General features: G+C 43.0%; 1 protein-coding gene across 7 annotated transcripts in view; it reads right to left on the bottom strand.

Annotated features, from left to right (window-relative positions):
* The window catches only part of DENND1A (DENN domain containing 1A), an 810,600-nt gene that overhangs the window by 17,699 nt on the left and 769,366 nt on the right, over positions 1-23,535 (bottom strand). For 6 of the 7 annotated variants that reach the window (XM_056541257.1, XM_056541259.1, XM_056541258.1 and 3 more), the window contains one exon: positions 1,098-1,186. The exons of the other annotated variant lie outside the window; for it this stretch is intronic. In XM_056541257.1, the coding sequence (XP_056397232.1) occupies positions 1,098-1,186 (89 nt within the window). The remainder of the gene's footprint in view (positions 1-1,097; positions 1,187-23,535) is intronic. 7 annotated transcript variants of the gene reach the window in all.

The raw sequence follows: 23,535 nt of genomic DNA, 5'->3' as shown, positions 1-23,535 counted from the left end.
ACAGGGTTATAACTCGTAGAACCGAGACCTGGTGTCTGGATGACATTTCAAAAGGTTTTTTTCCCAAATAACAGTGGTGTTTAAACCAAGGGTTAATATTTATTACATCTAGTTTCTGGCAAAAAAAATAAAAAATATTTCACATTTATGGGGAAAGATCCCAGAATTCTCACTAAATTTCTATTTATTAATAGAATAGCCTGGCACGTCCCAAAGCACAAGAGTCATTTGATGTTATGGCTGGAGCCTAACATACCATTACCATAATTTATTCATCTGCTACTACCTTCATACATGGAAAGCACAAACACCGAATGTGTAACCACGTACATACGCTCATTGCCAACAACAAAAAATGCACCAAGAAGGAGTTGTCAGAATCAAATGAAACGGTGTGAATGTAATGATGAGATACATAAGGATAAGGTATTGCTGAATACTGTGGAACTGAAAGGAGGCTTTAGTACCACATCTAGTCTGGATACAAAATTAGATACGGTTGGGCATGGTAGCATACTGGTTCCATGTGGCATTTTGCAGTACATTTGCAGATGGGCCGTTGATCCTGGTTGACTATGTATTGTTTTTTTTTTTCGGCAGATCAAACCATCCTCTCTACTGGTGGTTTGCCTGGGCCATGCAAAGCCTGTTTGCCGTATATGCATGCCCTCTTGTAACCACAGCTCCCAACACCAGCTTGGTCAAAAATGGCCTAGATGGCAGATAATTTGTTGAAATTACCATTCTGCTTCTCTGAGTCCAGCCCCTATTAAAGTGTGTCAACTGAGCAAATTCTCCTTCTACTGCATCATAGTCAACCAGTCAAAGAGGTACACTACTCAAAAGTAGCCTCTGAAAGCCTTTATATAGGGCAGCAAGGGAAGCATTTTTTAACACACACTTGTGGTAATACCCAGTGCCTAATCAGACCACACCTGAAACCTTTCACATACCTGCATGCTGAGTTTTGCAGCGATCCGACATTATTTTTTTTGTCAATGAGTGTATTTTACATAAAAATTTTAGGTTACTAAACTTAGTAAGACGTTACAGGATGAAAATGAGACCTGGATAATTCAGAGCTAGCAGTCACTTACTGGTCAGGGCTGGAGATTGATGTTCTGCGGTTTTCCACAACTGCATTACTTTTAGGACGGCGAGCAACATGTGGCCTCGGGGGACGAACCTGTGACCAAAACATTACACAACATTAAGACATGTCTCAGATTTGCAGTTCATCCTAATGTCCAAGACAAAAACGGCACAGAATGGAGTTGACCAGGCAACAAACCTTCTGTGTTGGCGTTTTCTAAAGAAGAGAACAGCTTGTTAAAATACATAATCTCACTGCTAAACAATGCCAAGACTTTATTTCTTCACCATCATCAAGAAACCTCAAGGATTTACATAGCATCATTTCAACATATGCAGCAATGCTTGAAGGACACAAAATACCTGCAAAAATGAAAAAGACTGGAGCTACAGGGATGAGAAACATAGATTAGACTGGATATTTCAGTATGGGAGAATCCATACGTTAATACGTCTTATACCTAAATGACTTGGCAGTAGCACACAGAACATAATTTCCCTGTAGTTGCTTATCCTGGGCATTAGTACATCTAAATACCCCCCTCGCCTTTGAATTCCTTTAAAGGGGTACTCCATTGGGAAACAATTTTTTTTTTCAAATCAACTGGTGCCAGAAAGTTAAACATATTTGTACATTACTTCTATTAAAAAAAATCTTAAAGGGTACCTCTCATCAAATAAACTTTTGATATATTTTAGATTAATGAATGTTGAATAACTTTCCAATAGCATGTTAATGAAAAATATGCTTCTTTCTATTGTATTTTTCCCGATCAGTCCTGTCAGCAAGCATTTCTGACTCATGCTGGAGTCCTAAACACTCAGAGCTGCCAGCCTGCTTTGTTCACAGCCAAACAGGCTGTGAACAAAGCAGGCTGGCAGCTCTGAGTGTTCTCCTTTGTGAACAAAGCAGACTGGCAGCTCGTAGTGTTTAGGACTCCAGCATGAGTCTGAAATGCTTGCTGCCAGGACTGGTAGGGAGACCCCTAGTGGTCATTTCTTCAAAGTGGAAAATTAAATAGAAAGAAGCATATTTTTTAATAACATGCAATTGTAAAGTTATTCTGCATATATTAATCTATAATATATCAAAAGTTTTTTTGACGAGAGGTACCCTTTAAGCCTTCCAGTATTTATCAGCTGCTGTATGCTCAACAGGAAGTTCTTTTCTGTTTCAATGTCTTTCCAGTCTGACCACAGTGCTCTCTGCTGACATGCTCCGATTCTGGACAGTTCCCGACACAGACAGAGGTGTCAGCAGAGAGCACTGTGGTCAGAGTGGAAAGAATAACTCAACTTCCTCTGTAGTATACAGCAGCCGATAAGTACTAGAAGGAATAAGATTTTTTTATAGTAATTTACAAATCTGTTTAACTTTCTGGAGCCAGTGGATATTGCAGCTCTGCCTCAATCACTTGGCTTTTTTTCTCTAATCCTGGACTACCTGGGAGAGTTGTTGTGGTCAATTTGACTAACACATGGTTGGTTTCCCAGATTATTACCAAACGAGTCAGGGAATTATGTAATAAAATTCCTAAATGTTCAGAGGAAAATGTTTTCCATAAATGCTTTCATACGATGAAGGAAAAAATATTTATTAGGATTTCGTACGTCTTCCCACTGACAAAGAAATAATCAGTCTATAAAGAGTGACAACAACAAAATCCAGAAAAAGTGCATTCAATAAGTTCTGAATGGATTTGCATTTTGTCAATATATTTAGTGAAATAAGTATTTGATCCCCTATCAATTAGCAAGATTTCTAGCTCTCAGGTGTCTTTTACACAGGTAACAAGCTGGGATTAGGAGCACTCTCTAAATCATTCAAATGTTTATTGGCAAAATTCAGATGGGCCTATACATGTGCTTTCTTGAGCAGGAAGACCTTGTGACTGTTGCAGGTTATCAGTGATATCAGTGCTCCGCTGCCCCAGCGTTTGAAGCATTTTGTTCCGAACGCTTGGTGCTGGCTGCGGGGGTTGTGACATCACGGGCACTCCCCTCATGATGTCATGCCACACCCCCTCAATGCAAGTATATGAGAGGGGGCATGGCATCTGCCATGCCCCCTCCCATAGACATGCATTGAGGGGGCGTGGCGTGATGTCATGAGGTGCAAGGCCGTGATGTCACGACCCCTGGAGCCCCCAAATCGCGCGTCCGGAACAGAATGTTCCGAACGCTGAGTCAGCGGAGTACCCCTTTAATGGTGTAGTGTGTTATAAATTGTTTTCCTGATGACTATGGTCCCAGCTGCCTTGAGATCATTGACAAAAATACTCATGTGTAGTTCTGGGCTGAATCCTCACTGTTCTCATTGAAACTGCACAAGGTGAGATCTTGTATTGAGCCCCTACAGAAGGTAGATTGACAGTTACCGTATTTTTCGGCATATAAGACGCTCCGGCATATAAGACGCACCTAATTTTATAGGATAAAAATCTAGAAAATAAAGATTCTGAACCAAATACAATGTAAAGTATAGGACAGTGATCTTCAACCTGCGGGCCTTCAGATGTTGCAAAACTACAACTCCCAGCATGCCCGGACAGCCGTTGTAGTTTTGCAACATCTGGAGGTCCGCAGGTTGAAGACCACTGGTATAGGAGGTAGTACTCACGTGTCCCCGCCGCTCCGGACCCGTCACCGCTGCCCTGGATGTCGCCCTCCATCGCTGTCGCCGCGTCCCCAGGGTGTCCCCCGTCGCTCCGGAACATCTCTGCTGTTCGGTATCCTCGCTCTCTGTCGCCGCCATGACATCGCTACGCACGCCGCTCCTATTAGATGACGGGACGTCGTGCGCGAGGACGTGATGACGCCGAAAGAGAGCGCCGGCCATGCAGGGGATCCCGGCACGGAGCAGACACCGAGGAGGCAGGTAAGGTCCCTCCCAGTGTCCTGTAAGCCGGGTTAGTGTTATTTTCGCTTCAGACGCGGCGGTCAGCTTTGATCGCCGCATCTGAAGGGTTAATACAGGGCGTCACCGCGATCGGTGATCTCCTGTATAAGCCGCGGGTCCCGGCCGTTGATGGCCGCAGGGACCGCCGCGATAGGGGTGTATTCGCCTTATACCGAGAAAAATACGGTAATTTAAATTGCAAATAATCTCGCCAACTGTTTTAAACTTCTCACCAAGCTACTTGGCGGTGGTCTTGTATTCCATTTCAGTCTTGTGTAAGTCTACAGTCTTTTCCCTGACATCCTTGTTCTTGGTCACGGTAAAGAATGTGTAACCTGATTGTTGGATTGCCTCTGTGGACAGGTGTCTGTTATACAGGTAACAAACCTGAGATTTGGAGATTAGCATTATTTCCCTTTAAGGGAGTGCTCCTAATCTCCGCTCATTGTCTTTATAAAAACACCCGGGAGCCAGAAATCTTGCTGATAGGGTATCAAATACTTATTTCACAGAGAATCTTTTTGTTGTTATTCTGTCTCTTACTGTTCAAATGAATCTACCATCAAAATTATAGACTGATCATTTCTTTGTCAGTGGGCAACAACAAAATCAGCAGGGGATCAAAAAATAACTTTATCTGGCGTATGCAATAGATCGAATTTCTCTATCTAGTGGAGTTTCTTTCTCCCTTTCTCATCTTTTATTGCATTTATGCTTTTTAAAGGGGTACTCCACTGGGGAAAAAAATAATTAAATCAACTGATGCCGGAAGGTTAAGCATATTTGTGAATTACTTCTATTTAAAAATCTTAATACTTCCTGTACTTAACAGCTGATGTATGCTCCCCAGGAAGTTCTTTTCTTTTTGAATTTCCTTTCTGTCTGACGACAGTGCTCTCTGCTGACACCTCTGTTCATTTCAGGAACTGTCGAGAGTAGGCGTAAATCCCCATAACAAACGTATCCTGCTACGGACAGTTCCTAAAATGGTCAGAGGTGTCAGCAGAGAGCACTGTGGTCAGACAGAAAGGACATTCAAAAAGAAAAGAACTTCCTGTGTAGTATACAGCAGCTGATAAGTACTGCAAGGATTAGAATTTTTAAATAGAAGTAATTTACAAATCTGTTTAACTTTCTGGCATCAGTTGATTAAAAAAAAAAAAAAGTTTTCCAGTGGAGTACCCTTTTAATGTATACCTAATAAAATACAGTGACCCCTCGACCTACGATGGCCCTGACATACGATAATTTCAACATGCGATGGCCTCTCAGAGGCAGCATCAACATACGATGCTTTTTTTATATTGGGGCCATCCCATAAACGGCTATCCGGCAGCGCAGACTGCTTCAGCTGCCACCGGATAGCCATTTACGGTGCCCTGTGAGCTCCGGTGATGTCTCTTACCTGTCCTCGGGGCTCCAGCGCGTCCTCTTCGGGATCCCCTGCATCCTCGGCGCTCTCCATCGACGTCATCACGTTGCTGCGCACGCCATCCCGTCATCCAATAGGAGCGGCCTGCGTAGCGACGTGATGGTGGCGACGCAGAGCGTGGATGCCGGGGAAGCGGAGGCCTTGCCGGAGCGTCGGGGACACCTCAGGGACGCGGCGGCAGCGGTGACGAGTGGTGGGCAGCGGTGACGAGTGGTGATGGTCCGGAGCGGCGGGGCCAGGTGAGTCCAACTTCCTCTAACAGTGGTCTACAACCTGTGGACCTCCAGATGTTGCAAAACTACAACACCCAGCATGCCCGGACAGCCGTTGGCTGTCCGGGCATGCTGGGTGTTGTAGTTTTGCAACATCTGGAGGTCCGCAGGTTGTAGACCACTGTCCTATACTTTACATTGCACGGATCCCTCAACATGCGATGGTTTCAACAAACGATGGTCCGTTTGGAACAGATTACCATCGTATGTTGAGGGACCACTGTATATGTATTTTTATATCTAAATAAGTGACTCCGTCCTTTTCTTGGTTAAAGGAGTAGTCCAGTGGTGACTCAGTGGTGAACAACTTATCCCCTATCTTAAGGATAGGGGATAAGTTGCAGATCGCGGGGGGTCCGACTGCTGGGGCCCCCTGCGATCTCCTCTACGGAGCCCCGACAGCCCGCGGGAAGGGGGCGTGTCGACCTCCGCACGAAGCGGCGGCCGACACGCCCCCTCAATACAACTCTATGGCAGAGCCGAAGCGCTGCCTTCGGCAATCTCCGGCTCTGCCATTGAGATGTATTGAGGGGGAGTGTCGGCCGCCACTTCGTGCGGGGGTCGCCACCCGCTATCTGGCCGGAGGGCCGGGGCCCTGTACAGAGAGATCGCAGGGGGCCCCAGCAGTCGGACCCCCCGCGATCTCAAACTTATCCTCTATCCTTAGGATAGGGGATACGTTTTTCACCACTGGACTACCCCTTTAATATACTTATGCAATAGATAAAAACCTGCGTGCTCTTGCTCTGTATATACATGAAATGTATACTGCATATGTGTTATAAATACTTTTTTTTTATACTGCTACACTAGCATGCTGTGATATCCTTACACAAATTTTCTCTACAGGACTATTCTATTATAATGCCCTTAGAGCAAAGTGAGCACATATTGTAGTCTATGTTTGCATTATGAGGTGGTGCCTAACAGATCAGAGGGACAAGCCAGGAGATAGGTGTAGAAGTTGGTGGCAATTTATTAGTCGCATGTTACAGGCACAAGCAAACTGCTGAACAAAGATGAGAAGAGAGAAGCGGATCACCACACTGGAAAGCTTCTACAATGAGAAACAGAATTCTGAACTGGATCCAAAAAGAAACAGGGAGCTAATGCAGTGACTGGCAAAACATTAGTGTAACAATTAGTAAGGGAAAGTCAGTTTGGCAGATGCACAGAGGATCAAATCTGATCCAAACCAGCCTTACTTATGTACAGCCGAAGATTGGGCGGTTACAACTAGAGATGAGCGAACTTACAGTAAATTCGATTCGTCACGAACTTCTCGGCTCGGCAGTTGATGTCTTTTCCTGCATAAATTAGTTCAGCTTTCAGGTGCTCCGGTGGGCTGGAAAAGGTGGATACAGTCCTAGGAGACTCTTTCCTAGGAATGTATCCACCTTTTCCAGCCCACCGGAGCACCTGAAGGCTGAACTAATTTACGCAGGAAAAGTCATCAACTGCCGAGCCGAGAAGTTTGTGACGAATCGAATTTACTGTACGTTCGCTCATCTCTAGTTACAACGCAGCAATTGAAGAGGGTGCACATTATTAGGATTTGACATGTCTTTTTAGGAACTTGTGTTTCCCATTAGGCTAGGTTCACACTGCTGTTGTGCTCTAAACCGTTCAGACCCTTTTTTTTTTTTTTTTTTACGTCAAATGGACCTTGCACAGGCTGGAGCACAATAGGCACCGCTGGGTCCCAATGGATCCCATTGCCTCAAATGGGGTCTGTCAGGTGTCCTGTATTTTACAGGAGGACATGCAGAAATTTTTTCTCTGCACAACTCCAGTGCTTCCAAAATACTCAGGTACGGAGCTCCCTTTAGTGGAACACCTCTCCTCTGATGACTCTTTGCGCTTTTCTTCAGTTATTCCTTTTAAATATTTTCAAATAAATACAGTGGTCCCTCAAGTTACAATATTCATTGGTTCCAGGACTACCATTGTATGTTGAAACCATTGTATGTTGAGACAAGAACTCTATGGAAACCTGGTAATTGGTTCTGAAGCCCCAAAATGTCATCCAAAAATAGGAAAAGGTGAGGATTAAAGATAAATAAGTAGATAACTAATATAGATAAAGCAAATCCTTACATATAAAAGTAAGAAAGATCTGCTGGGAGCTGTAAATCACTGTCTATGTCAGTGTTTCCCAACCAGGGTGCCTCCAGCTGTTGCAAAACTACAACTCCCAGCATGCCCGGACAGCCGTTGGCTGTCCGGGCATGCTGGGAGTTGTAGTTTTGCAACAGCTGGAGGCACCCTGGTTGGGAAACAATGGTTTATGTAGAGGACAGGAGCTTCTTCAGGGTCCTGTACAGTACACACAGTGTCCCAAATGGAGCCGCCCTTACTTGGTGTCCAAAGGAGCAGCTAACCCTGGCACAGGTAAGGAGTAGTACAGAATTTGAAGCTCCTTCCTGTACTGTAGGGGGGCGCTACCAGACAGCAGTCAGTGCATACACTTCAGTAATACAGGCGATTTGCCCATTCTGATTGGTCAGTTCCTCCAGTTGTGACATGTCTCACAGATCTGGACTGTCTGTAGCATTGTATGTTGAGTCTGGTTTAAAGTTACAATGGTCCAGAAAAGACCATTGTATGTTGAACCTATTGTATGTTGAGGCCATTGCAAGTTGAGGGATCACTGTAGTCAACTGGGTTTTTTCATTCCCCTCATCGCAGGGGTGTCAGCACTGATTGGACAACATCAGCTTGTGTATGGACCCCCACCCCCCCCCCCCCCCCCCAAACCAGTAACACTCAGTTGTCAATTTATGCATCCATGTCTAGGAGGAATAACAGATCAACAGCACAATACAGAATTCTAAATAGATGAAAAAATTAATAGATGAAAAAAGAATACAAGTATTTACTAAAACAGACATGTCAGTAGAGTGGACAGTTCTCTTTATTACAAATACAGGATATATATATATATATATATATATATATATATATATAGTAAAAAAAGAAGAAGTTGCAAGGTACGGTAAGTAGTTAACAAGGTACGGGTGGCAGCGTCTAAACCTGATCAGGGTTCTTCATAGACAAAAATTCCAATGACGCAGCACTCCAAAAAAAAGGTGCATTTATTCACACATGTCTCAATACAGCAACGTTTCTGCTCCTAAGGAGCCATTTTCAAGCCTGGCTTGAAAATGGCTCCATAGGAGCAGAAACGTTGCTGTATTGAGACATGTGTGAATAAATGCACCTTTTTTTTGGAGTGCTGCGTCATTGAAATTTTTTTAATATATATATATATATATATATATATATATATATATATATATATCCATCTGTGGCCAGTTTACAGCCTGGGAAAGGTGAGGCGCTTGCAAGACGAAAAAAAATAGAGGAAATTCTCTCCAGCCCAACACGTTGTTATGTGGTCACTCACTGCTGGGTAGGGTAATATAAGCTGCATACTAATCCATTAACCTCTTAAAGGAAATCCGCAACGATAGACAACTTATCTCCTATCTGCCGGGTCCCCATACAGGGCATCGGGGGGCGGTGGGGTCCCAGTGGTAAGAGCCCCTGCAATCAGATACTTATCCTGCGTATGGGGGATAAGTATCTGATTGCAGGGGGTCTTACCACCGGGACCCCTCCGCCCCCCGATCCCCCGTATGGGGACCCGGCAGATAGGAGATAAGTTGTCTATCTCTGCAGTACTCCTTTAAGTACTGGACCATATTTGCTTTTACCTCATCGCTATAACTTTTATTTTTCCCCATCTAAAAAACCTCACAAGGGCTTATTTTTTGTGACACCATTTCATCATAAAATATACTGTGAAACCCCAAAAAAATTTTATGGGGAAATATTGAAAAAAAAAAAAATAGAATATTTTACAAATTTTGGTGTGTGTAATTTATTTTTACACCATTCACAGTGCAATAAAATGACAGGAATTCTTTATTCTCTAGGGCTGAACAATTAAAACAATAACCAGTTTATATACCGTAGTTTTATTGTTTACTACTTAAATAATGAAAAACTTATTCTGACCCTTATAACTTAATATTTTCCAGTTAACGTAGCTTTGTGAGGGCTTATTTTTTTTGTACCGTGATCTGCAATTTTTATTGGTAACATTTTGGGCTAGATCTGTCATGGCAACCACGTAGGCCAAGAAAAGGCCTCGGGCTGCCGTGACAACTGATCGGCTATCCACAACTGCAACACTTGGGGGTCGAAAACTACCACTGCCAACATTCTCCAGAAAGTTAAAAAGCCTTCATTGGAGATCGCTCCATGCCGGACACTGATGGTGGTTGTCTGTTATAGGTAGAGCTCGGCTTCCGAGTCTCCCTTATGGTGCCATAATACACATGTACATCAAGGAGTTAATATATTCACATAGGGTCACCAAACCACAGTAAAACTGAAAGATGTTCTGTATCATCTGCAGAATGGAATCTTATTGCTGATTAGTATAACACAGAGACACAAGTTACCAATACTAACAGATAAACAGCTATAAAATACAGGAAAGTAATAGGCGGCAGTGATCTGGGTTGCAGCGGCTTACAAAACAAAAGGGTGTATGATTGCTAAAATTACAGCAACAACAAAGTGAAGGTCAAGAGGCTCTCTACAGTGAGAAGGAATAAGACCGCAGATGTCAGCTAGGTAACGTGAAAATGAGGAGGTAGGCAAGAGGTGACATATCATGGATTGTACCTGAAAATTTAGGGTAATTTACCCAAATACACACTTTTTTATTTTTTTAAACATTAACTTTGAAGCAATTTGTGAAAGTCTTCCGCAAGTTATCTGTCACATTATCATGACAAAAGCTCATTCCGGTATCATCTGGAAAGTAACCTTAACATCAAATTAGCATTTTGACAAAATATGTTAAGTCTCAATGGTAGCGCTCAATCAGCATGACAAGAAGTGTTAAAAAGAAATGTACATTATGTTATTACGTTAGAAATTCATGAAAACCTGCATGACAAGGGTCAGGAAATGTTACCAGTTTATAACAGTATCCAATGCAAACCAGGGAAAAATGGGAAAGCGCTATCTACGCCAATGGCGGATCCAGGGGGGGGGGGTGCAATTGACCCCCCCTCCAAGATTAATTTCAACCGTCACATTTGGGACAAGGATGTCCCGGGTTACCAAAACGTACGGGCTGCTAGGAGGTAGTGCACGCAGGGACGTCACTGACGTCCCATGCGTGCGCCCATAGAAACAGAAGGCACGTCATCTTCAGGGGGAACTATTCATGGGGGAAACTATACTGCCAACCTAATGTGGGGGGGGGGGGGAACTATACTGCCAGCCTAATGTGGGGGGAACTATACTTCCAACTTAATGTGGGGGGAACTATACTGCCAGCCTAATGTGGGGGAACTATACTGCCAGCCTAATATGGGGGAACTATACTGCCAACCTAATGTGGGGGGGGGGGGGACTATACTGCCAACCTAATGTGGGGGGGGGGGAACTATACTGCCAACCTAATGTGGGGGGGGGGGGAACTATACTGCCAACCTAATGTGGGTGAACTACAACCTAATGTGGGGGGAACTATACTGCCAACCTAATGTGGGGGAACTATACTGTCAACCTAATGTGGGGGAACTATACTGCCAAGCTAATGTGGGGGGAACTATACTGCCAACTAAATGTGCGGGGAACTATACTGGCTGTATAGTTCCCCCAACATTAGGTTGGCTGTATAGTTCCCCCAACATTAGGTTGGCTGTATAGTTCCCCCAACATAGTGAGGGAACTATACTGCCAACCTAATGTGGGGGGAACTATACTGCCAACCTAATGTGGGGGAACTATATTGCCAACCTAATGTGGGGGGAACTATACTGCCAACCTAATGTGGGGGGGGGGAGACTATACTGTCAACCTAATGTGGGGGAACTATACTGCCAACCTAATGTGGGGGAACTATACTGCTAACCTAATGTGGGAGGAACTATACTTACAGCCTAATGTAAGGGGAACTATACTGCCAAACTAATGTGGGGGGAACTATACAGCCAACCTAATGTTGGAGGAACTATACAGCCAACCTAATGTTGGGGGAACTATACAGCCAACCTAATGTTGGGGGAACTATACAGCCAACCTAATGTTGGGGGAACTATACAGCCAACCTAATGTTGGGGGAACTATACAGCCAACCTAATGTTGGGGGAACTATACAGCCAACCTAATGTTGGGGGAACTATACAGCCAACCTAATGTTGGGGAAACTGTACTGCCAACCTAATGTGGAGGAACAATGCTGCCAAACTAACTTTAAAAACACAGGGGCCGCTAGGAGGTAGCACAAGCAGGGACATCACTGACGTCCCATGCGTGCGCCCATAGAAACAGAGCGGAGTGGTGCAGCTAAAAGGAGGACACGCGCATGGTAAGTTACCAGCGGCACGTCATCGTTGGTGCTGTGACCACCGCTCATCCGGTCCTAGGACCTACTGCTATGACCTATAGGCCATAGCAGTAGATCATGACCCCTGACCGGAGGAGTGGTGGTCAGAGCACTAAAGTGGGCCAGTACACAGACATACATCCTCAAGCCATACACTGTATATGGCTGAAGGCTGTATGTCTGTGGGGGCCACTGCCTACCTAATGTGGGGGAACTACAACCTAATGTGGGGGAACTATACTGCCAACCTAATGTGGAGAAACCATACTGCCAACCTAATGAGGGGGGAACTATACTTCCAGCCTAATGTGGGGGAACTATACTGCCAAGCTAATGTGGGGGAATTATACTGCCAACCTAATGTGGGGAAACTACACCCTAATGTGGGGGAACTATACTGCCCACCTAATGTGGGGGGAACTATACTGCCAACCTAATGTGGGGGGAACTATACTGCCAACCTAATGTGGGGGGAACTATACTGCACACCTAATGTGGGGGGAACTATACTGCCAAGCTAATGTGGGGGAACTACAACCTAATGTGGGGGAACTATACTGCTAACCTAATGTGAGGGAACTATACTGCCAACCTAATGTGGGGGGAACTATACTTCCAGCCTAATGTGGGGGGAACTATACTGCCAGCCTAATGGGGGGGAACTATACTGCCAACCTAATGTTGGGGTAACTATTCTGCCAACGTAATGTTGGGGTAACTATTCTGCCAACCTAATGTTGGAGGAACTATTCTCCCAAACTAATGTGGGGGAACTATGCTGACAACCTAATGTGGGGCGAACTATGCTGACAACCTAATGTGGGGCGAACTATGCTGCGTACTTAAAGGGGTACTCCACTGCCCCAGCGTTCAGAATTTTTTTTCAGAACTCTGGGTACGGGCTGCAGGGGTTGTGACATCACGCCCCCTCAATGCAAGTCTATGGGAGGGGGCGTGTCGACCACAACACAATACGCTGATAGTGCCGCACAATACGGAATTCATGGAGGCCCTCAACAATAACACAATTGGTATGCACTTCACTTATGAGATAGGGGGCAGGCACATTAATATTTTAGATTTATCAATCTACATTGATTTGAACAATAGAATTCAAACAAAGGTTTTCCGTAAACCAACATTGACCAACGGTTTCCTACACTGGCAAAGCTGGCACCCAAATGCTCTGAAAAAGAGCATTCCTGTGGGGCAATCCTTAAGAGCAAAAATAAATTGAACAGAGGAGAGGACATTTGAGGATGAGTGCAACGAACTGTGTAGGAGATTCACGGCTCGGGGATACCCGATGATCCCCGTGAACAGAGCTCGGAATAGAGCCAATAGGAGTATTAGAAGGGATCTTCTTTACTCTGAAAGGCAGCCCTACTCGCAGAAAATAATCAGATGTGTTGGCACTTATGACAGCTATGCCACCAGAGTGACAAACATAATGCACAGATTCTGGCCAATACTTCAAGCTGACCATGACCTCTGTGAAGTGGTAGGTAATAGACCAATGATAACATTCAGATGGGGCCCCAACCTGAAAGAACTCCTAGTAAGGAGTCACTTTTTTTCAAATATTGAGAATAATCCCACCACTAGCCTAAAAACGGTAGGCTCCTTTCCATGTGGACGGTGTGAATTTTGTAAATTCATACCAAAAACAAAGGAATTTAAAAATCCTGTGGATGGATGGACATATCAAATAAGACAATTCGGACAAATAGTGATACACCAATATCCAGACATATGAGGACGGTCAATAGAGAACATGGCCCAGATTTATCAAACTGTGTGAGAGGAAAAGTGGAGTGATTTTTCCCACAGCAACCAATCACAGCTCAGCTAATGAGCTGTGGTAAAGTGAAAGCTGAGCTGCGATTGGTTGCTGTGGGAAATTCACTCCACTTTTTCTCTCACATAGTTTGATAAATCTGGGTCCATATGTCTGACATCAGATTTTGGGAAATCTGTCAAAAGAGTTTGGGTCCACAAAAAGGCAACATTGACAAACTTTTGGGCTCAATGAGGATTTTTCTTTTTCTGCATTTTTGTAAGTTGCTTAAATTCTTTTTTTATTTTGGGATATTTAAATAGGAGGAAATTTAATAAGTGGGGTCCAAAAAGTTTTCAAGTATATAGGTCACATGGGAACCAGATTGGATACAATCGAAAGGGGCCATGGGGATAGGACACCTGTGAGGGAATACTCCAATTGTTTTCCTGTTAAACAAAATATAAATAAATATACAAAAACACAAATATACTAAGCTAAAATCTTTTCCTAATGTTAATAATCTATTGGATATATGGACTTGATGTAAGAAACACTCACAATAAAGACTATTAGATCTATGCATACAATATACCAGGCTATAAAATAAAGAGAGAGATGTCTATTATTATGAGGATATAAATAAATTAATAAATAAGCAAAGACGTGAACTTAAGCATGGAAGTGTTTTTTTGAAATATATAGACATAATGTATAATAGAATATAATATAATAAAATAAAGTGGACCATTATGCATAGGTGGTTAAATATTTAAAGGGTACCTCTCATCAAAAAAACTTTTGATATATTATAGATTAATGTATGCAGAATAACTTTACAATTGCATGTTATTAAAAAATATGCTTCTTTCTATTTAATTTTCCACTTTGAAGAAATGACCACTAGGGGTCTCCCTACCAGTCCTGGCAGCAAGCATTTCAGACTCATGCTGGAGTCCTAAACCCTACGAGCTGCCAGTCTGCTTTGTTCACAAAGGAGAACACTCAGAGCTGCCAGCCTGCTTTGTTCACAGCCTGTTTGGCTGTGAACAAAGCAGGCTGGCAGCTCTAAGTATTTAGGACTCCAGCATGAGTCAGAAATGCTTGCTGCCAGGACTGATCGGGAAAAATACAATAGAAAGAAGCATATTTTACATTAACATGCTATTGGAAAATTCTTCAACATTCATTAATCTAAAATATATCAAAAGTTTCTTTGATGAGAGGTACCCTTTAACAACACCTACTAATCAGACCATACTATATTGACACACATAACCAGTGGATTTTAACTAGAAATATATGTAATTAAAACTAGTGATATATAAATAATAAAACATTATAATGGTAACAATTCAATACTATTAACATGAATGATTCCATTGGAGTGAACAGATAGAAACAGTGACATGTCTCTGTTTACTCCTTTTCCATTGAAGTTCTCGCGCATGTGCGAGCTGGAGGAGGAGTGAGGATGCAGGACGTATAGTTGTTTTGAGAAAGTAATCTGACCAATAATATGTTAAAGAGATCACATGATAAGATGATTCAATTATGTTACAGCACGTCACGGCTTAAGTCACATGACTGGGATCAGGTGATGCTCCAGGAAGCGCAGCATCAGAATAACGCTGTTGCACGGACAAACAGGAAACACGCCAAGATGGGACACCGACGTGTTAGTGAGGTAAGCACTGACCTTTTAGATTGCTGAATCCAATTGGAGAAGTGGATTCACCAATGATCAAGGGGGAAAACGGTTGGAGTATTGGATGGTAGGAGGAGTTTTCATGGTCTATATAAGTTTAAATAATGGGCCCCGCACTCATTATGCCTCAGACACCCCTGATGACTTGACTGATGTCACGAAACATGTAGGGGAGGCAGGTTATCACGGTTTTAATAACAGCAATATCCTCATCCATGTGGCCCTGTAGCACTGCAGGCACAGGGCAATAATAGACTTTAAGTTGGAAGTCCAATTATATAAATAAGAGAGTGTGGCAAAGCTGATGGGTTTTTAACCATTTTTTCCTCACCAATATGTGAATTTTAAGGGACAATACAATAAAAGTGAAGTTTTAAAGGGAAGGTGCACTACAGAGGGGTTTTGCACCCGCACCTGGAATTTATTCAGATGTTTTTGCATATTATTACCCCAGAACTATCTGCTGGACATTGTTGAGAAACCTCTTAAGACTAGACTCTGGATCTACGCCAAAATTATCATTCACCCCACCCACTAAGTGTTATCCACAGCATTAACCCCTTTATTTTCTACACTTTTGTTGTTCTTATTTACTTAAAATACAAAAGTACAAGAATCCACAATCGCAGCATACAGAATATGAAAAGTGCCATGGAATGGACATATATAGAACAAGTGTTTAAATGTTTAATAGTAAAATTAGAATCTCATGATATACCATAAGGAAAGTAAGAGATAAAGGGTTTAAGAATATAAGTGAAAAGGACTGTAAGATGAAACATGGAAGAGGTGAAAGACATGTAGAGCAATATTGTTTGTACTATCCATGTGAAGGGACTTCAGAACAAATGAGTGGTTTAAATAGGCCCTGCCCTGCATAACTCAATAGTACAGGGGGATGTAAGAAAAATTGCAACACTGCTCAAAAAAAAAATAAGATAAGACATCCTAGATCTGAATGAATGAACTAATCGTATGAAATACTTTCGTCTTTACATAGTTGAATGTGCGGACAACAAAATCACACAAAAATTATCAATGGAAATCAAATTTATCAACCCATGGAGGTCTGGATATGGAGTCACACTCAAAATCAAAGTGGAAAACCACACTACAGGCTGATCTAACTTTGATGTAATGTCCTTAAAACAAGTCAAAATGGGGCTCAGTAGTGTGTTGCCTCCACATGCCCATATGATCTCCTGATGACCACCTGGGCATGCCCCTGATGAGCATCTGCCGACTCCTGGACAGTCTGTGGTGCAACGTGGCATTGGTGGATGGAGTGAGACATGATGTCCCGGATGTGCTCAATAGGATTCAGGTCTGGGGAACAGGCAGGCCAGTCCAAAGCATCAATTCCTTAATCTTGCAAGAACTGTTGACACACTTCTGCCACATGAGGTCTAGCATTGTCTTGCATTAGGAGGAACCCAGGGTCAACCGCACCAGCATATGGTCTCACAAGGGGTCTGAGGATCTAATTTTGGTACCTAATGGCAGTCAGGCTAAATCTGGCAAGCACATGGAGGGCTGTGCGGCCCCCCAAAGAAATGCCACCCCACCCCATTACTGACCCACCGCCAAACTGGTCAAGCTGGAGGATGTTGCAGACAGCAGAACGTTCTCCACAGTGTCTCCAGACTCTGTCATGTCTGTCACATGTGCTCAGTGTGAACCTGCTTTCATCTGTGAAGAGCACAGGGCGCCAGTGGCGAATTTGCCAGTCTTGGTGTTCTCTGGCAAATGCCAAATGTCCTGCACGGTGTTGGGCTGTAAGCACAACCCCCACCTGTGGATGTTGGGCCCTCATACCACCCTCATGGAGTCTGTTTCTGATCATTTGAGTGGACACATGCACATTTGTGGCCTACTGGAGGTCATTTTGCAGGGCTCTGGCAGTGCTTTTCCTTGCACAAAGGCAGAGTTAGTGGTCCTGCTGCTGGGTTGTGAGCCATCCTACGGCCACCTTCACATCTCCTGATGTACTGGCCTGTCTCCTGGTAGCGCCTCCATGCTCTGGACACTTTGCTGAAGGACAAAGCAAACCTTTTTGCCACAGGTCACATTGAAGTGCCATCCTGGATGAGCTGCACTACCTGAGCCACTTGTGTGGGTTGTAGACTCTGTCTCATGCTACAACTAGAGTGAAAGCACCGCCAGCATTCAAAAGTGACCAAAACATCAGCCAGGAAGCATAGGAACTGAGAAGTGGTCTGTGGTCCCCACCTACAGAACCACTCCTTTATTGGGAGTGTCTTGCTAATTGCCTATAATTTCCACCTGTTGTCTGTTCCATTTGCACAACAGCATGTGACATTGATTGTCAATCAGTGTTGCTTCCTGAGTGGACAGTGTGAATTCACAGAAGTGTCATTGACTTGGAGTTACATTGTGTTGCTTAAGCGTTCCCTTTATTTTTTCGAGCATTGTATATCTCGTCACAGAAAAAGCTTTCGTTTTCTCCTCTCATTGCGCTCTTTTTCTGCTCCCCACCATAAACTTCCATTTACTTCAAAAACACATCTTGCCTTTACAAGAAGGCCTAGTAGCTTTCTAAGAGATCAAATTATAAGGGGGAGAAGGAGGGGGGGAAATAGATACAGGCAGAAGGAAACAGAGACTACACAAGGTTACAGTTATTAGATTTCAACCCCATGTTTGACTCCCAGCTTAAACTGCTAAGCACAGCTCCATAATGTTGTTCATGCTGCTTCTTAGGTTAGTATAAAGAGACAATAGAGCAGGATCTCTTCTGTGTGTGTGTGTGCAATGTGTGTGAGACATTATGGAGGTTAGACTCCACTCTCTAGCTCACGGACAGCTGAAAATTTGATATGTAGACTGCGGAGCAATACTCTGGTGCAAAATGCCATACAGAAGTTACAAAATGGCAACAAATATTGCTACTTCTCATGTACACGTGACAGCTTATACTGAAAATTTACCTGAAACTACAGGTACAATCTGTCAGGTACCCAGGAGCTGACGAATTGGGAGAACAGCGTTCCAGTTAAGAACATTCCACCCCCTCCCACCAGACTTAGTTGCGATTATTCTCCATTTGCTCAAGCTGACATTTACATGGTCTAGGTGGGAGGCAGCATGGTTAGCATGACTGGAAGCCACAATGTGCCCTCCCCTGTGCCTGGAAAACAGTCACAACCAGTAGCACTTAAAATTACTTTTCGGGCTATTTATCTGTAGCACTGCAGAAAGCTAAGACTTAAATGCTGTTCTCCTGATCTGTTAAGTCCGGAGGATGGTATGTGAGACCACGAGGACATGACCAGTTCTCTTTAAGGCCTATATTTTGTGTTGGGAAAGAGAACTTGGAGGGAGAGGGACTACATGAGCAAACTATGTCACTAAACTATTAATCCAAAATCTCACACTCCAGAATTTATTAAGACAATCTAAAGTAGCTGTCTTATTGCTCTAGAAAGCAGTCAATTTGCACTATCAATCCTACCAGGAATGGATTCTATGCTGATGGTGTATAACTATGTTTCTGCTGGTGTAAAACTATATGTTCTAGTATGCATAGTGTACAGAAATTGGAACATTTAGCTTATTATTTTAAATGTTCTGAGAGCAGAAATAAAAAAAATTATAAAAAAAAAAAAAGTACACGTTTTAAAAAAGTGCGGGTTCTCTTTAAGAAACCTGCATACATTGTGTCAGTGGTTTATTTAAAAAAAAAAAAAAAACTTCTGGATTAGTGGGAACAATTAAACTAATTCATACTCAGCAGAATTGAAGCAGTTGAAGCGTTACACAGAAGAGAAGATGAGAAAATGATTAATTATTGTGAGTCATTAATGAAGAGAACAGCCAATGGGGTTTGTCCTATACTCATTAAAGAAACTACTATTATGGCTTATTTTTCTGGTTAACTCAGTTTTCTTAAGGCCTCTGTGACATGTTTTCTGCATCCTGGGATGTGAGTGTTGAATTCTTCAAATCTAATGTAGACGCAATGAATGATCTGATCTCTACTCTCTTTTACCCCTTACAGGTGCTTGTATAGTGAATGATGAGATCGGTTATACACAATAGAAAAGTATCACAGCTAACAAATGTATTATCAAAGATATTAGGAAGTTGCAATTACCAAATATGTGTAGTTAAGAAATTTTATTTATGAAAATTATTGTACAACAAGGCTTAAAGGGAACATGTCACTATATTTCACTATATATAAGGCATGGCAACACGTTCTATACGGTAAAATCCTGCCGGCAGCAATGATGAAGATATGAAGTTTGAAAGGTGTCCCCACTGGCTCGTAAGTAGTCCCCTGGGTGGAAGCAATGCTCTCCTAGTCCCGTTTTCTACGGTTGTAATCACGCCCCTTCTGGAGCAGAACAATGATGCGGGCTGTGCCTGGGCTGTCAATCATGCTGGGGGTGTGATTACAGCCTGAGCAGAGGGGACTAGAAGAGGATGGCTCCTGCCAAGAGGGGTTACTCACAGGCCGGTGGGGGACACTTCTGAAACTTCATATCTTCACCCTTGCCAGCAGGAACATCTCCCGGGCATGGTAAGGGAAATCCATATATAATGCATTGCTACGCTTTATATATGGTAAAATCTGATCTGTTCCGCTTATGGCATACCTTTCATTTTACAAAATATTTCAGGAGAAGCTGCCCTGTGTATACATGAGGAGCAGCACTATTTCTGGCCATTATATGATTTGTTTATGGCATTTTTCAGCATATTTTTGTTCTGCAGGCTTTAGCTGTAATTCGCAGTTCTCCCAGAGCTGGTAGGTAGTGCTCCCCCCCCCCCCCCAGACATTGCTTGTCTTGCAGACACATGACAAAGCAGAGCTGATTTTCAGAGAAGAAGATTTGAACAGCAGCAGTAGGAGGGACTGAAAAAGTGTGAAAACAGGAGAGAAAAAAGGAGTTGTGAGTAATAACATATATTACAACGTTTCTTGTATTCTCTTGCACAATTGATCTATGCAAAGTGAGCTCAAATGACAGCGTCTATTTAAAGTGTTACTATCATTATTTAAAAGAATAAATAAACAAATCGACATGTTGCAGGAACATTGTCAGAAGTTAAAAGTTTTGATCGGTTGGGGTCTCAGTAGACCCTCATCAATCTCAAGAAATACACCACAGAAGCGAGCTTGAATGCCAGGTAGGTTCTCAGCCCATCTGATTTCATTTTTAGTAATGATAGTAACACTTTAAAAATTCCTTTGACTGAAAATGGTTCTGCACTTCATATCTCCCTCTAATCTATCTTTAATAGAAGACCTGACAACTCCTCCTTAAAGTGTACCTGCCATTTAAATTTTTTTTTTTTTTTATAAACCTGCATGGAATTGTTACATTAACCCTCCTGAGTGGTGACACCTTCGTTGTTGAATTGCTATGGTTGCTGCTGACTTGCTAAAAGGATAGAGGGGGTAACACTGCAGCACTGTGAACATAAAGCAGTAGATTCACTGCTATTTACAAGGTACAGCTACCCTGAGCTTAATGGGTGAGCAAAGATGAGAGGGAAGCCTTGATTTACCATTTGGGAGCAATGTGGAACATCTTCAGCTTGCAGGTACACAGCTCAGGCTTTCTCAGGCTCTTTCCCTCTCAACTCCCACTATGCGGTATACTCCAAAGAAGCCCCACTAGCAAAATGGCTTAAAGGGGTACTCCGCCCCTGGCATCTTATCCCCTATCCAAAGGATAGGGGATAAGATGTTAGATCGCCGCGGTCCCGCTGCTGGGGACCCCGGGGATCGCCGCTGCGGCACCCCACCATCATTACTGCACAGAGCGAGTTCGCTCTGTGCATAATGACGGGTGATACAGGGGCCGGAGCAGCGTGATGTCATGGCTCCGCCCCTCATGACATCACGGCCCGTCCCCTTAATGCAAGTCTATGGCAGGGGGCATGACGACCGCCACGCCCCGTTCCCATAGACTTGTATTGACGGGGGCGGGCCTTGACGTCACGAGGGGCGGAGCTTTGACGTATCGATGCTCCGGCCCCTGTATTGCCCGTCATTACGTGCACAGCGATCTCACTCTGCGCAGTAATGATAGCGGGGGGCTGCAGCAGCGATCCCCGGGGTCCCCAGCAGCGGGACCCCGGCAATCTGACATCTTATCCCCTATCCTTTGGATAGGGGATAAGATGTCTAGGGGCGGAGTACCCCTTTAATCATTCATGTTCCTAAGAAGTAATTAAAAGTTGATATCCCCTAAATTTTTCCAGAGTTGTCCTTTAGCACAAATTTTGTAGTTTTAACACCTTCGTGGGACTGGTGTCGCGGAGGGTGTGGTCGCCGCCCGATGATACGCCAGTGTTAGATTAGGGACCCACTCTGACTAGGAGGCATTGACGTGGCGAGTGGGCTTGTACTTTTTGATCAAAATGTATACTAACAATCTGTTAGTTTTTGAAATTATACTGAGAAGAAAGTAGATCAAAATACAAATGGTGGGTGTGCCGCCATGTTTCTCTTTCTCTATTTTTGTTTTACATTTAACACCTTCTGTGCCTACAAATCCATGAATAACTTGTAGGTTGCATAGCTCATATTTTATTAGAAAACCCCAGGGTCAATAAGAACGGATGTACAAAATGCTCAGAAAGACATCAGGAAGGCTTTACATTTTTAAGGCAGACCATAACAATACATATGAGACATTCCAGAGCCAACAGATAAAATCCAATATTTTAATATAAGTCCGTTGCTAGGTACATTAGATGCCAACCATGTGTTATATCTCAAAGGAATGACAAATGAACAAATCAATGCCAAGAGTAGGAATCAGTGAAGCATCTGCCAACTTGTAGAGCAAAGGAACCATAGAACTGAACCGTCAGAAAAAGACTAAAGCACTAAGAAAAAGACAATAGTGTGTGTGTGTGTGTGTGTGTGTGTGTGTGTGTGTGACAAAATACAAATAAGTGATTACATTTTTTTACTGTTGATATCATTGACAAAAAAAGGTGGAATTAAGATCTGGCTTCAAGTGAGGATTTAATCCACGTGAAGATCACAGCACCTAACTGGATGAAGATCTCTTTCTTATGGTTTGCATACTGGTTTATGGATACTTCATCTCAGCGCTGAGAACAAATATACCCCTCCTGTGCAGAAGCGCCCCCGTTGGATACCTTTTTCCACAGGATAGATAGAGTTGTGTTTATGGTTTTGCACAACTCTAAGAGGTTAAAAGCTACTTAGAGGTTATAATATCTTTGCAATTTTTGTGCTATACAATATTACCCATGGAAGCACCTTGTCTTATGTGCACCTGCCAAAAGTGGACAGGGGTGTACGTTGTGTACAAAAATATTTAGGTAAGTGGCACGCATGAAAGTAATATGCTTTGCTCAAAAAAAAATAAAGGGAACACTTAAACAACACAGTTTGACTTTAACAAATAGAGTAGGTACTGCAACATTTTGGGCAATACCTTAGATCAGCCTTTGGCTGTCCAGGAATGTTCGGAGTTGTAGTTTTGCAACAGCTTGAGGCACCCTGGTTGGGAAACACTGATCTAAGTTATTGTAGAAAATATTGCATCCTGGTTGGAATACACTGCCTTAGATGAAGAGTTTTCTATGTACTGTAGCATGTGAGATGTTTCACTGGGGAGAATACATTGGGTTTGAAGGACCAAACACAGCCATTAAACAATGAATAGACAATGTCACTTGGTCTTGTTTCAAAGTATAGTATCATCTACAGATTCTTGCAGAGATAGACTTTGTACAGTCAGAAGCAGTGCTATTTTGGGATTAAATCAGTTATGTAAAAAAAAAAAAAAAAAAACAGGTATATAGTCACAACCCAATGTATAGTAAGATTACCTTTTTACAGATCAGCTAGGCATCCACAACATTTTACCCAAAATTTCACTTTTCCTTCACCAGGTTTCATAAATCATAGGATAAATACATAAGAAACCATG

The sequence above is a fragment of the Hyla sarda genome, chromosome 9 (genome assembly GCF_029499605.1).
Source record: "Hyla sarda isolate aHylSar1 chromosome 9, aHylSar1.hap1, whole genome shotgun sequence".
In the NCBI taxonomy this organism is placed as follows: domain Eukaryota; kingdom Metazoa; phylum Chordata; class Amphibia; order Anura; family Hylidae; genus Hyla; species Hyla sarda.
Note: the sequence above shows the minus strand (reverse complement) of the source record. Positions and strands in the feature narration are given on the sequence as shown.